We start from the raw sequence: 15,153 nt of genomic DNA on the forward strand, positions 1-15,153 counted from the left end.
ATAATTTTGCAAGAGCTTTCCTAAAAATCTGGTTATGTGTGCCTCAATTAAAATAGATGTAGTTAGACGGGTTCTTGTTGGTTTTATCATGGAATACAAAATTTGAGGTTCATCATCAGTAAGAGTTTACTGTTTATAACAGAAGCTTGCCACAAAACCAGGAATGAGACGCATCGCATAAGCGGTTGGAACCCAGGCATAAAAAGCGACGGGATGGCTAATAAAGCTCAAGTAAACCGAGGAAAGGGAGAGCGGACGCCACCCAAACAGCAAACACGTGCGCCAGCGCAACTGGTGGCGGCAGATCCTACGGTCATAGGTGGAATGCGAGCCTGCGTCGTTACCGCAATGGCGGTCGGGAGTCGAGCGAACTAACCGCTCGGCCTCCCACACTTTCCACCAAAGTTACGGGGTGCTGCTGACCTTTATTACAAGTAGTTCAGAATAGTGTGAGCTGATATGTGTCCCACAACTCAAAGCATCAGTGAAGTATTTGGGGAGTTTTATTTTTAAGAGATTTGCCTAGATTGACCTAGGACTCAATTATAAGGTGGCAGAATCCTCAGAATCTAGTCAAGATTTTTGTTAGATTTAACCTCAGAAACGACGTCACCTTAACGATAATGTCATGTTTAAAAGCCTTGGTCATGGCAGACATTTCAACATGAAAAGTCAGGATGTAGAGGTCAATGTGGTTGTGCACATGGTTAGCAACTACCATTTCCCTGAGCTGCAATTAATGTTTGCTTTTTATAAATGGACAGCATGATTTTTCCCATACAAAATCTTCCAGTTTCCTTTTTTTTACACAACATCCCTGATGTGAAACCTCATGGGCAAGCTCCAATCCAACTGAAGTCTAGTCTGGTGACAGCAAACGGACATTTGTTCATTCCCTGCCAACCCTCCCCGCTGTGTTCTGATATTTGTACACCCAGAGATCATCTCAGTCACCCTTTTGCCCTCTCCATGGACCGTAACACCCAAACTCGGCTCAATTCCACATGTTGACCGACGCTAAGGGTGTGGCATGTCTCTGGAGGGCCATACGGCAAACGTGTGTCTTTAGGCAAGAATTTGCCTGACACGTTATTTTTCTTTCTGAGCCAGGAAACAGCTGCAGTGCAAATTATTATTAAAGATTATTTTTCATGAACTGATACGATCAAAACTATGTTCATCTAGAGAGTTCCTGAGCAAAGGATTGGGGTGGGGGCTTGCTTGCTTGCTTGCTTGCGTGTTCTTCCCAATGTTGTTCCAACTGGATTACAAAATCTAATCTAATTTCAAAAAGTAGAGAAGGAGGTGCCTTACTTAACCCTGGAATCATAAATGTAAATCTTGTCCCCAAACTTTGTCATAGCAGTAAGCGAAAATCATGTTATTTGTTATATTGTGATGAGTATACTCAACATAAGAAATTACCATATTTTCTGCCCAGTGAGATGCAACTAAAAGACTTCAAATTTCTCACAAGCCAGCAGTGTCCCTTATATATAGATAACAATATGTTAATCATTAGATGAAATACCATCTGGTTGATGTATAAATCAAATCCTAACTACTACTAATATTACTACTACTACTACTACTACAGCTCCACCTATTGAATCTATAGCAAAATCCCATAGTATTGTATTTTATAATCCGGTGTGTTTTATATATGAAAAAAATTAAGATCATTCATTAACAGTGCACCTTATAGTGCGGAAAATACGGTACTCGAGGATACTATAGAGTTTTGGAGATTATTTTTTTTAAGTGGACTATTGAGTACCAAGTACAGTAGTTGGGCAGTCACTGAGTTGAATTTATTGATCAATTAAGACAATAAAAGCCATATCAGTGTTAATCTTCGGAAATTCAAGATTGGTCTTGACTGTCACGTAATCCAGAGTTTTATCTGAAATCAAGTACATGACATGTAAAACTGGTTGGAGGAAACCTTGTGACCTTTTGTAACCTTTGTGATTCTCTGAAATTCCTCAAATCTTGCATTGAGGTATTTGTAGTGCTCATCGCATAAGCGTCTGTGTCTAAAGGGGACGACGTCTTAGGGTACAAACAAGTTGAACGAGAACGGCTGTAGACGGCTGCTTTGCATTACTGCATCGCCACGGGCCGATGTGACCGCAATCCTGACTGAGTAACCTGCCTAAGCATTTTTTCCTTGGGGATTTTCTGAGAGAAAAATGATGAGGAGGGCTAGGAAGGGGCAAAAGAAATAAAGGGTGGGGGTGGGACGGTCGCAAATACTGATCCAGACAAGCTGTTATCACAATGTTGCTTGATGAGCGCATACCAGGTGGCGAGCAATGCAAATGAAAACAAAGGAGACAGAAACTAAGATGAACTGTAATGCAAAACACATGCAAGTCGAGGGAAAAGGTCAGAGGGGGACGTAGTCTTTATGAGCCCGTCATTTTGGGGGGGCTTAAGTGTAGCAACATTGCCGCTTTTACAATGGCACTCGTCGGATATACGCCGTGTGGCCTCCAGTGACTGAACTAAACTTTTCCATGTGTGGGACTAATAAATAATAATAATTCTCGAAAGAATATCTGGCGAAACATCTGTGATTCTTCATTATGCATGCGGCGCCTTACCCATGGGGATGGATAGTTTTGACGTGAAAAGAAGGAGCGAGCGGGGGGCTCGCAATGAGGGGGGAATCCTGGAAGGAAAAGTGTCTTGTCGACAAAAGTGAAATATGTGAGGCTTGGCTCAAAACCAAAGTCTTGGGTGGGGAACTTTATTGTGATAATCTTTGCTTAAGAGTTCCATGCCTCACTCTTTCACTCGTGGGTGGAGGTGGTTTGGGACGCAGATGCCATGCAGGATTGCGGCTTGTAAACACTTGAAGAATGTACCTCACATATCATACTTCTGTGTGTGTGTGTGTGTGTGTGTGGCTACATAGAAAGAGCATTGTAGGATAGAATGTTCTGGAATATTTGGACTTGAATAGTTTGCCTCAAAGCAGGAATTTGATCAAGTTTTTTTCTATTTGTGGACATTTTTTCTCTGTATTCCTCAATAGTCATATTTTTCTTATTGAATCACATAACATTTAGGTAAAATGATCCGTTTCTAATTAGAATTGCAGTTGTGATTGACATTTATGTGAGTATTACAGTATGTTATGATGACTACTGGCGGATAATAAATCATGGTAATGTCAACAATATTTCTGTGTGAAGTGAAATGAATATGAGTTTTTCGATTCGCTGAACTTTCTTTCACCGCTGTCCTTGTCCACATCATGCGAAGACCTCGTGCTTTGTTACATTGTTGTCGTACAGCTGGTTCACTTCTCGGTTTGGTTTACGTGCTAGATAAATATGAGGGAAATCACTATGTTGTCTATGAATGGAATCAATTGTCGATAAGGATTTCGAAACGCCAACGGCCTCCAACCCTTCAGGCAACATTTTCTTTTGAATGCATGTTTGTGTTAAGTGTTGTTTATTCTAAGTCCATTTTAACAAATTCAGCAAGAAGATTATACGCGATTGTCGTTCTTTAGCTTTGTCAATTTAGATCCAGTGACTTGTCGAATTCAAAGAGCAAGTTGAAGACTTTGTCTCGAAAAAAGTCAAACCTGACTGATTGAAAGTATAGAGGCATAGCGGTTAACATAGTTGAGGCTCAGCTCACTGAAACAGCTGTATATTTGCGTGCATTCCAGATGTAGAATGTCATGTGCAATATTTCAAATCAAAATGGGGAGATAGCCTTGGTTTTTCCCAGATGTTTTAGGACTTTTTTAGTTATTTTGTTTTTATTGGGAGGCGTCTAGGGGGGGGGGGGGGGGGGGCATCCTGATTCCGATGCCTGAGCCACCTCACCGAGCTAGTCAGTAGGTGAGCCAGGAAAAAGTGTGTGACAGTGAAGAGTTTTGGCATAAAATGTCCTGATGAAACAGGAGCCTAGTTGTGGCCTCTGTCGTCCATCTGGTGATGTCACTTGTCATTGTGTGTTAAGTGTTTCAGCCCATGTAGTGACCCTGCAGAAGTGAGGGGGCGTGATCCGGCTGTCAGGTGGAAGGTTGATGCATCTCCAGCAAAAGCTCATTTGGGTGAAGGTCAAAGCACTGGGGTGTTGTAAAAAATAAAAAAAATATAAAAAACGAGGCACTTCTCAAACTGGAGCCACACCCATGCTCAGCGGGAAACCTGAAACCATTCCAAAGCCCGCAGGAAGAAAAGAGTGAAACACTCAACAAGAATTGCCATGACAGAGGTACGGTTACCTCTCCGTTTAACGTAGCCTTTGGCCTGGATTAGTTTCACACTCTCACTGAGACCCTGAGGTGAAAGGACGAGTGATGAAGAGGAAGATAAATTGACTAGCCCCGCCTTTCTCGCTTCAAAAAAAAGAGGAGGCAGTAACACACGTGTTGCTGAATCCATTGAGACCTACAAGCTCGCTCATTTCTGCTCTTAATTATCTCCGGCGTACTGTAAATCACCAATTGGTGTGTTGCCATGGCAGCCAGCCAGTGTGCCAATGGTAGGATGATAAAACCTGTATTTCATTCACCTTTAAATAGCTTGCTATTTATTTTAGTAGCAGCATTATTAATAGTGGGTCATTATTTTGAGAGAAAAGAGGAAATATCTGGGTAATAAAATAGTTGATGAATTTCTCTAATGGGTTTTTTTTTCTCTATGGATTTTTCGAATGCTGACTCTTTTGCATGTCATTAAACTGTATAGTATGTAGTGTATATAAAAAATGGGAATGGACCAGAAATGTACACTTTAAAAAAAACTACAGCTGGAAAAAGTGAACAAAGTACTAATAGAAGGAAATTATTACTGTATTTTTTCATTTTAAAGTCACACCAGACTAATAATACACTATGAAAATGGGAAAAAATATACATAAGTCGCATTTGTGGGAGGGCATTTTTTTAATTATATCTTAAATAAAGAAAAAACATGCATTAAGTAAGGCTAGTCAAACTTCAAACAATATAGGTAAATGTTACCATACGTTGTACAGATCTCTATAACCTTAAAAATCAGCCAAACTGTGCAATTTATAGTCCAGAAAATACTTCTTAGCTCAATAGTTTCCCCCTCTCGTGTGTTGTAGTCTTAAAGCTGATAAAAAAAATTTAATGGAATGGTTTCCAAAGTGTGATTTTTTTTTTTTTTACAAGTCACAAAATACTCTGTAGGAGTAGTGTTTCCCACGTGTCTAAGTTATGGCTTTCAGGCAGTTGGATATGAACTTGTGTTAAATTCCTTTTAACGTGACATCTGCTAACTGGAGGCCAGCTCATAATTATTAACATCCTGTACTGCAAAGAAAGAAACGCTCTCGTAAACTGCATCTGAGAACAAGACAAAAACCAGACACCTAAACAAAATTATTGCTTTTTTGTGTTGCTGTTGTTATTGTTTTTATGACATAACTTAAGAGGTTTTGTCTGGAAAAGTCTTCCATATCTTTTGCCTTGGAAGAACATCACCAGACAAAAGGCAGCGTTAGCATTGCGCTTCGGGGCTTATTTTTTTTAAAATAAGGCAAGAGAAGGCTGTCTTTGTATGATGACACGATGGACATTTGTACTGGGAATGGTGTTTTTTAAAACGAGGCTTTTCTGGATGCCTCAGCAGTAAGTAAGGCCTCTGTAACCACCGGTAATTCAATTGTGCCACATGATTTCTTGGTGAGGAATCCGTAAATGGGCACCAAGTGAAAACAGCTAGGAATCCAGACCTAATGAGCCAGAGGTGGGATAGAGGGCAGAAATGGCAGAGCCATGACGAAGAGCTGATAGAAAGACATGATGGAAATGTGATGCGCAGTGAGCTGAATGGGAGAAAAAAATGGGAGAAGTGAAGGAACAGATGAGTCGAGAACAGAGCGGCCAGAAAGTGGGAACCGCAAAAGCACTTACACAAAATACCCGGGGCAAATCACTACATTTTCAGCCTTGTTTTTATGTGTGCAACATTTTTTTTAGTGGGGACTGTCTAAAGAGCCCTTCTTGTGCAAAAGATGCTCACCTAGCAGGGATTGAACCCTCGATCTAAGAACTGCAAGGCGGAAAAACAAACCACTCAACCCCTCTATTCAAATTTTTTTACGCTCAGAAAAAATGTAACTAATGTAGGCCGCCAGTATTTTTTAGGAAGGACTTAAAAAGGGAAATAAGGAGGGAAGAAGGGAGCTGTTTCCATAGCAACCTTTTGTAGACTAAGTGGTCGTATTTGTTCTTCTCTCTGTTTCCTAATTTTTGGTGAGAATTAGCCTTTCCAAATTGTGTAAAGTAGCAAAAAGGTGGAAATGTTTTGTAGAGATTCAAGATAGGAGGAGGATTTCTTGCTATAAAGGATAGACAAACTATAAAACACACACATAAAACAGGTTTAGAACTCAGACACTTATACAATGAGGACGAGCGTAAAGGGAGAGAGAAAACTGGATAGGCAGCACCAACTATTCCTGCCCTATATTTCATATTTAATCTGCTCTTGCAGGGGATATTTTGGCCCAGTGCGCTATGTAATCTTGTGGAGGGGCAGATGGCTCTGCCACAGAATCAATCGGATCCACTGGATTGGGATGGTGGACAAGGCGAGTTCTCCAGGGCCATTGGGCCCGGGTCAGAGGCTTTGGCTTCTGGACCGGGCAATCGTGGCTGTCATTTCAACGTTTTCTAAACGCCAGATAAACCCTAGAAACTTTCACATCTCTTTATTATATCTGCAGTCGCCCTTGCATGTTGACTTTTAGTTCCTCGGTGATGTTTTCATGGCCTATATTTCTGTTCTGAACTTGTTCAGAACAAGTTTTTACCAAAGCTTTTAGCTTTACGCTATTAAATGCCGTTTTTTTTGGTACCAGCCTAATTTCAAAATGCAAATTCATAGGATAATAACACTATATGGGGCAGTCAAATATGCAATGCAGTTGGCAGTCAAACTCAAATAATCCTATTCAATTTTATCTTCAATTACCAGATATTGTGAGGAAATGCGGGTGGTCTTTTTTGGCCCAAAGGCAGGGTCTGAGGGACAGTTGAATGGATTTGCTGGTCTCCCCGGAGGAGAGGAAGGATCATTTCAATGAATGCACAGGACAGTCATGAAAAGAGACTGAAAAGGAATGGAAGGAAATGCCGTATTCAGCTTTCTGTCAAAATGTCTGAGTGTGTGTGAGAGACCATCACTGGCTTTATTTTACGTTACTGGTTCGTGTATGAGTGATCAAAGTTCATTGCAAGAATCCTATTCTTTTTATTCATCCCCTGCTATTGATCGGATATCAAGTCAGTGGCACTCAATGAGTTAAAAATGTTTGAAATGTTCCGTCTTTCATCAGCTGTAGATAGTCATAGATTTCAAGTGATTTACTGGAAATCACACACTGAACTTCTCAAAGCTTCTTTTATAAAAAATCTTTAGATGTTTTGTGCATGTCAACTTGCAGGTTGGAAAATTCCAGTCTAGCTTTTTCATGGTATGCAATTGGAAAAGGTAGACAGAAGATGAATTATATTTTGCATTATTTTTTTTTACAGGTGAAAAATGGGAGACATCTTGAAATAAATCAGACTGGATCGGAATTCAAAAGGTCAGTATCACCACATTCCTAATAATAATCATAAATATAAATATTGCAGACTTCAAAGTCAGTTTTAGCATCTAGTCTAATGTTTTCATTGTATACGGCTTTTCTTCATAAAAACTGAAACATATTGAGAAGTGCAAAGAATGAACTTGAACACACTTTCCCATATGATGGGGGAAACAGAGAAGTAAAGAATGGGAAAAGGTTGAGTGACTAAACATTTGCTTTGGCTGCGGCAGAGTATTCTGTCCGTCCCCTAACGTGCACCCAAAGGAGCCCCTCGTCTTGACCATAAATCTGAATGGAGTGGGAGTTATCATACTTTCCCCCCCTGAATCCCCTCCTCAACTAAACCCCACATTCCTCCCAGACACGGCTTCATCCAAACAAAGTAGCCAGTTCCCACCACTAGAAATTGGGAAAGACAAATCTTTGTCATGGAAAAAAAAAAAAGGAAAAAAGATATCTTAAGACTTCTTGGCACCATATACAGTATGTCATTCACAGATCATACAGTACATTAAGCACATTTAAAAAAAATGGAATCGGACATATGAACACTTGATGAAACGAGTGGGAATTCAGAGGTTATGGAAACCGTGGCAACACATTCCATTGGTGTCTGCCTCCTCCCTCCGAGTGAGGCTTTTGTGCTTTTTGAAAGGCAAGGAGGGGGGTTACAGGGTTTCTCCCTCAAGGGTATCGAGAATAATTCCCGCTCCCAAGACAATGACCTCATCCTGACACTTTTTTGGTTTGCCTTTGTCTTTGTCAGTCAGACATGTAAACTTGGCAAATTCAACTTGTGGATGGGTTTTGGACATGGGTGTCAAAAGTACAGTCCGCGGGCCGGAAGATGTCCCTCTAGGAGAGGCGATCTGGCCTGACCGACACTTCACAGTACATTTTGTTAGTAAGTGCGCTTTGCTCACTTTCTTATTAGCAGTTACATTTGTTATTTTGCCCCCTGCAGTCAAAATGGCAGCCACATAGTTAACAAGGAACCTTAAAATGGCCCAAAACCAACAAGAAGTTACTTGGAAATACCCCCAAATCCGCCAAAAGTAACCGACAAACCCAGAAATTTCCTCAAAATAAATCATCACCCATGCAAAATTTACAGAAAGCAATCCATCATCTCACACCATCAATGGCGGCCAGTAAATTTACATTTTGGATCAAATTTAAACTGGTCCAGCCCAGGACTTTGGCATTAAACATCACCCCTGACAACCCTGACATAGAAGATGGGAGATGAATACAGGAAGTGTTCTGTCAACAATGGATTATGAGGAATGCTGCAAAGATCCTCAGGAGGGTTGTATATCCCTCTTCGCCGTCTTTGTTTGGCCAAATGATCCGTCCGTGATATTGGCAATTGCCGGCGGTCCTGTGTAAAACACACGAAAAAGACAATCTTGGGTGGGTCGGTGGTGGGCTTTTTGCCTTTCGACAGGAAATTCCTTTATAGTCTTTCTGCTGACGAAGGTGTGCTAGTTGAGAACTGAGTGAGAAAGAATGTAATGTGGCGAAAAGATGTCTGGGTAATTTGGGGTCCGGTTAGGGCAACATATGCGCAAGGCATTACTGCACAAGCGTGAAGAATAGTCTTTGGGATTGTAGGGGTCTTAAATAATCCCAAATGTTCAATATTTTCTTTATTTTGGCTGCTAATTTATAGACATTGTCGGTTGAAATTATTTACTGGCTAGTAGATGTCCAGGCCTAATAGTAGGGCTATTTTTTAGTTTTAAAAAAAACTACCATGTTTATCAAGGTTAATTTTCGTTTTAAAAAAAATTAAAAAGGTAGACCATGTATTGTAAAATAAGCATGTGCAGGAAGGCAGATGTTTTTTTTTTTTTAATCAAAAGCACCATGTGTATAGTAAGGCAAATTTTCTTGTAAAATAAAAGTCCGTTTGAGGAGAAAAGACATGGCAGCTCAAGACTGGAATTGCTCAAGTTAGACAACACTGACCTCGCGTGTTTTGTTTGGGATTTTACAAGTACTTTTTGAACAAAGTTCAAGAATAAACCTGAAAGTGGAATTGTAAGTGTAAAGTGTGTACATTATTATACTTTTTGCCCCCTCCCACACAGGTGTTGAGTCCATAGTAAGGGCAAGGTGAGTTGGAGGAGGGAGACAGACTGGATAGGTGTCACCTGTTCTATATATCTATTTAATCATAATGTATGATTTGCTTTCATTTTTACAAATAGTCATTTTAAACATGGTCTACCACGAAATAATAGTCAAATTTAAAAAAAAATGAAAACAGCTTCTTTACAAGATTTATAAGTAAGATAATAATAACAAATGGTTTATTAGTGGGTCCAAATTATCACCACTAGATGGTAGAACTTACCTACTTTTTCCATTGGCTCGTTAAGAAAGAAGCAAGTGACATAAGTCAAATATTTCCAGAAACCAATTTTATTCATATTGTTTTAACCCTGAAACATCATCCAACATCTAAAAAGCTCATCCTTTCTAAAAAAAAAAAAAAAAAAAAAACTTAACTTTTTTTTTCACCTGGCATTACAGAACTCATCATCACAGCAGCAGAAGCAAATCCATCACATCCCACCCGAGACAGGAGAAAACCACAAAAATAAAAAGGATCACCAGGTAATAAACCCACATCCAGTTTGTCCAAGATACACTTACTGCATCGAACACATTAGCATTATTTTTTAATGTTCAGGAATACATAATCTTCCATTTTATGCTCACATTGTGCTTTTCTTAAAAAGCAATTTCTCGAAATAACTTAAATTATGCATGTAGATGATCATACTATATCTTTGATAGACAGTATCTCAACAATTAATGACAACAAAGGCCGTTGACAGACTGAGAAAATCAAAGTGGCATCAGAGTCGATCTTTGAGATAAATGTAGATAAACGGGGCTCTCTAGGTGTTTTTTTTCCAGACTATCCAGCTATACATTCCTGAAAAAAACTGTTAGCAGCTATCATGGTACTCGTAAAATGTACTTTTAACGAGCCTCACTCAAAATTATTTGTCACTTATTCGTCTGACTTAACAGATCATTCGTTATCTTTGGCAATGTGGTAAGAATAAGTGTTGTAATATACTTAAGTATGCAAAATGATAACATAAAAAATCATTTTTCATGACTGATCAGGTCCATTAAGAATATATGCTTTGAACTGCAATGATTTCCACACCTCTGATTTATACACTAGTCAACTTTAGATATTTGCGGTTTGGCACTTGCTGATTTGCAATCTTGCAAGATTTTCTTTGAGATTTGCTGTTACTGTGCTCGGGCCAAACCAATTTCAAAATGCATTTGGGGCCATCTGGTAGAATCTCAGGATGTTTGTCAAATGTAATCTATTGCTTGTGAGGAGGTCCGTCTGACTTTAACATCAGTTCTGGTTTGTTCGCCATTCCTTAGAGTGTGCTTTAGAGTAGCTTTTGCCACTGTTAATGTGACACTACAAATCATTAGCAACCAATGACGGTGGTTATTGTGACCTTGTACTACACACATCGTGTAAAATACCGCTATGTATTGAGTTCAATGATATTCCAGTCATCAATAGTGAAGCCCTACAGCTGTTTCATTTGCATAGAAGCCACATCAAGCATTCGTCAGCTCATTTAGCAAACAAAAAAGATCAATATGTCCACATGGTGTAAATAATCAATGATCCAAAGTGTGGCAAACAACACTAGGCAGAAAGAAGTATGCTAACCCACTGTCACTTTCACTCAATACTGAAAATTCCCTTTTTTTAAGGCTGGTCTCTGTTATGAACATTAAATTGCCATGCAATACACATTCAGTTGCAAGACAAGCAAGGACACAGGCAGTTGACACAGTGGAGAGGGCGAAAATTGGCGCCACGTTGTCTAGCTCTGTAACGAAACGTCGCACCCGGGCGGAACTTTCTCGGGCTTTTCGGGCAAAGTGAGCACGAAAGGGAAGAGAATGCCTTTGGCGTCCAGTGGCGCCCTCAGCGGTTCCTCCGTAAAGAAGGCCTTGTCGTCCTCCACCACGAACTGAAGAGTCTGGCTTCGGTTGACACAGTAGATGCGGTCGCCAACCACAGCGCACCGGAACGGCAGGGAACTGGCCAGCCTCTGTGAGGCGCAATCGTGCCACATCTTCACAATGCTGTTGTACTTGAACACGTCAATCCCTTGTTCGCGGGTCACGTCGAAGCGATAGATGAAGCTCTTCAGCGCCACCATGTCTGTCGACTTCTTCCTGCTGTTGTTGTACGGGCACTCTTGCCACTCGTCCCTCTTGGTGTCGTACCTGAGCAGGCGGTAGAAAAGCGAGCCGCCGGACACGTAGAGCTCGCCGTTGCAGGTCGTGGCCTCGTGAGCCACGGCGAAGGCACCCTTGGGCAAAGGAGCCACCGCCTTCCAACGGTCCACGCGAGGGTCGTACCTCTCCACGGTGAATAGACACTCTCCTCCAATGGCGTAAAGGTAGCCATCCATGGAGACCAGTTTTAGCTGGGCGCGAGCCTGAGTCATGGGTCGGACTTCTCCCCAACGGTTGGTCTTGGGGTTGTAACAGAACACCTTGTCCGATACCCTTCCCTTATCCCCGTAGCCTTTTATACCGCCCGCCACAAACAGGTAGTTGTACATAGCGCAGATTCCGCAACCTTTGGTGTTGACGTCCTCGGGCATGGCCGTCAAAACCGTCCAGTCATTGGCCACTCGGCTGAAAGAATAGATATTGCGATTGTCCTCCAGTGACCCCACGGACGAGGGGCTCTGAGCGCGGCTCCCCGCTCGGCTCGCCGGTCGACTCCCGACACGCTCGAATACGTCGCTGACCTCGGCGGCCATGAGGGTTTTCCTCCCGTCCATTCTCTTCTTCAGGACTAGGTCACGCTCCGACCCCGTCAGGCGCCCATACACGCTAGGGTCCTTGAGGATCTGCAGGAAGTTGTCGCTCATGAACCCGTAGGCAGTTTCTTTCAGTTCGCTGAGTCGTTGCTTTTTGGCGATGGTCAAAACCTCGTAGCAGTTCACCGCTGTGATTTGTTCGGTCATGCGGTCCATGGCCGCTTGGACAGCGCAAGGGATCTGGAGAATTTTGGCCCCCGTGATGACATCCACAACATTGTCTTTAGAAACACTCATCTGGGACGTGTAAATATAGTCGATTAGGGTAGAGAGAGTCTTGTAGGTTATACCTTTCACTTTCAGGACGTTTCGGGAGAGTCGAGCTTTGAAGTAGTCGCTTCTTTCCGCCAGGACCGACTTGTGAGCGTCGATTGTCCGACCGCCCACTTCAATGACTAAATCTGGCTCACCTCTATCAGTCGACCAATCGACCGCGCCACCCTCAGCATCCGATTGAGCCGTTCCTGATTTCAATTGAAATTTCGCTCTGGCACCATTGGGGATTTGCCCAGTGACACAATTTGATGCCGGAACGCCACAGTCGATGTTGAGATGAAGCTTATTTGCGCTCGCCAAGCACGAGCCGTTCCCTTTTTGACAATCATTACGGCCATCTTCGGTTATCAGTCTTCCATCCAGCAGATATTCTTTCTCAAACACCATCGGGATCTTAAAGTCTGGGTCTTCCCCCAGTGACTCCCGAACCAAACCGGGATGTAAATCCGTGGGCCTGTCAGTGTTTGCCACCAAGTTGGCAGCACGGAGGACGACATTGGCCTCGACTGTGGCGAGTCCACCTGGTCCTTGGCCCTCAGTCATCCTGACGCTCTCACTTGTAATGGTAGCTGGCGTCCTTAGAGATCATGCTGTGGGTGGACAAACCTCCGCCTTGTGTGTCTTTATGCCACCTACGTGGAAGGAGAGGAACATGATTCATTATAGTGCAATTGCTACTGGGCATTACTTCTCCTATAGGGAAATGAAACCAACCTCTTGGGCATGACTAGCAAATATTTGTTGAGTAGAGAAATATGCTAAAGTGTTAAGGACTAATACCTAGAATACATTTAGTGGTCTCACTAGAAAGTGATAGTGACTCAGAAAATTAATAAAACATCATTATAATGAGTAGATCTGTAGAAAAACACAGCTAGGTGCATTTTGTGTACAATGGCTTCCCCTTCCTCATGACACTATGAGTAATACTTTTTGTCTACATGCCTTGCACTTGTTTTGTCGATGTCATGAAAAAAGGATGGCAAATTATTTATGCTAAAATAGCTTTCTTAACAGTTTAAAACATGTATTACATCTTATTAAACATGTATTTATAGTATTGCACTATAGTAGTGTTGATTTATTATACTGGAGACTTAAAACGGATTGTTTTTATTCAGTTTTATACCAGAGTCACTTTTGTGCAACAATTTAATGTCTGGTAATAGGATCTTTGCCCAAATCGTGCAGCACTAACTGAAGCAGAGTTCTGCTGAATTTTGCCATTTGGAACTGGGTTTACTGGTGCATAAACCAGCACAAATATACTGGATTTTCTTACATTGAAGAATTATAATCTATACACATACAAACAGTATGCCTTTTCCTGAATATTGCATTAGACATATCTATTTGATACAATGCAATACAATCATCCTGGCTGCCCAATATAAAACATTTGGTGCGCATGCGTAAGGCTAAATCGCTCCTTAAAATCCCAAGAAAATGGGCGTGCAACAGTAATAACCTACCATTATTCTCTTCTTCATCTGGACATTGAAACCACGAGAAAAAAACAAGATCCGCTCGCGTGACTGGAACCTTGAAAGAATTCTAAACCTACCTGAGATGATTAAAAGGCAGGGATCCCTCCTTCAACAAATCTCCGTTACGTAAACAGTAGTCACCCAGGGATGACTTAATTTCATCCACGTTTCTATGCTCGTAAAGCAGACGATCCTATCTATGGTCTTGTCTCGGAGCTCCAAATCCGCCTGCAGTCAGCTGCGCCGATGGAGTAGGAGCGCCCCCCAGTCTGGGTGACGCGCTCACGGAACAGGAGCCCCCCCCACCTTGGGTGACGCGCCTTTGCGTGACCGTGTCCCCACGCTGGATGTGTATGCAACATTGACAGCATGACAGGGACGTCTCCTGAGTTTTTTTCCTTCCAACCTCTTTCTTTTCCACGGCCCCCTTTTTTTGCTGACTCGCCACGCCCATTCAGAACGGATTTAACCCTCGACTGTTCGACTACAACAAGATGTCATTCCATCATGCTTTATTCAGTAAAACTACTTGAGTACTGTAACTGAGGACAGTGGTTTTATGGCTCATAATGTTAACTCAACATGGTTGAAATCTATCATGATTTCACTATCGAGAAGAAGTATTGATTGCCACAAAAAAGTGACTTAAAATTCACCAAAACTGGGAGTATTTTTGGCCTATGACTGGTATATAGGCTCCAGCACCCCTACATCCCCGACAAGGACAAATTGTGTTTAATGAATAGATGGCAGAATTGTGAGAATAAAGTCAGAATTTAAGAGAATATTAGAATTTCCTACACACATATACACTCAGAAATCCTTACATTTGTCTCTCTGTGGCTTGCAAATTGCCCAAAGATTTTTATTCATTTATCCTCACTAACCAACCACAAGCAAAT

At 41.7% G+C, this 15,153-nt stretch overlaps 1 protein-coding gene and 1 long non-coding RNA gene across 3 annotated transcripts in view; one reads left to right on the forward strand and one right to left on the reverse strand.

Moving 5' to 3' along the window:
* Positions 1-10,162, forward strand: part of LOC144206658 (uncharacterized) — a 52,263-nt gene extending 42,101 nt beyond the window's left edge. The window contains exons 5-6 of the long non-coding RNA XR_013328408.1: positions 7,538-7,590; positions 10,135-10,162. This is a non-coding gene — a long non-coding RNA (uncharacterized LOC144206658). The remainder of the gene's footprint in view (positions 1-7,537; positions 7,591-10,134) is intronic.
* kbtbd11 (kelch repeat and BTB (POZ) domain containing 11) lies at positions 10,008-14,649 on the reverse strand. 2 transcript variants are annotated; one of them, XM_077731729.1, is made up of 2 exons: positions 14,329-14,649; positions 10,008-13,396 (listed from the first exon to the last, which is right to left on the reverse strand). In XM_077731729.1, the coding sequence occupies exon 2, from the start codon at positions 13,305-13,307 to the stop codon at positions 11,475-11,477; it is 1,833 nt and encodes a 610-aa protein (XP_077587855.1). In that variant the 5' UTR covers positions 13,308-13,396; positions 14,329-14,649; the 3' UTR covers positions 10,008-11,474. The 2 variants fall into 2 exon arrangements, with proteins under 2 accessions (XP_077587855.1, XP_077587856.1); XM_077731730.1 differs by having other exon boundaries at positions 14,237-14,649.
* Positions 14,650-15,153: the final 504 nt, after the last annotated feature.

Source organism: Stigmatopora nigra, chromosome 13 (genome assembly GCF_051989575.1).
Source record: "Stigmatopora nigra isolate UIUO_SnigA chromosome 13, RoL_Snig_1.1, whole genome shotgun sequence".
In the NCBI taxonomy this organism is placed as follows: domain Eukaryota; kingdom Metazoa; phylum Chordata; class Actinopteri; order Syngnathiformes; family Syngnathidae; genus Stigmatopora; species Stigmatopora nigra.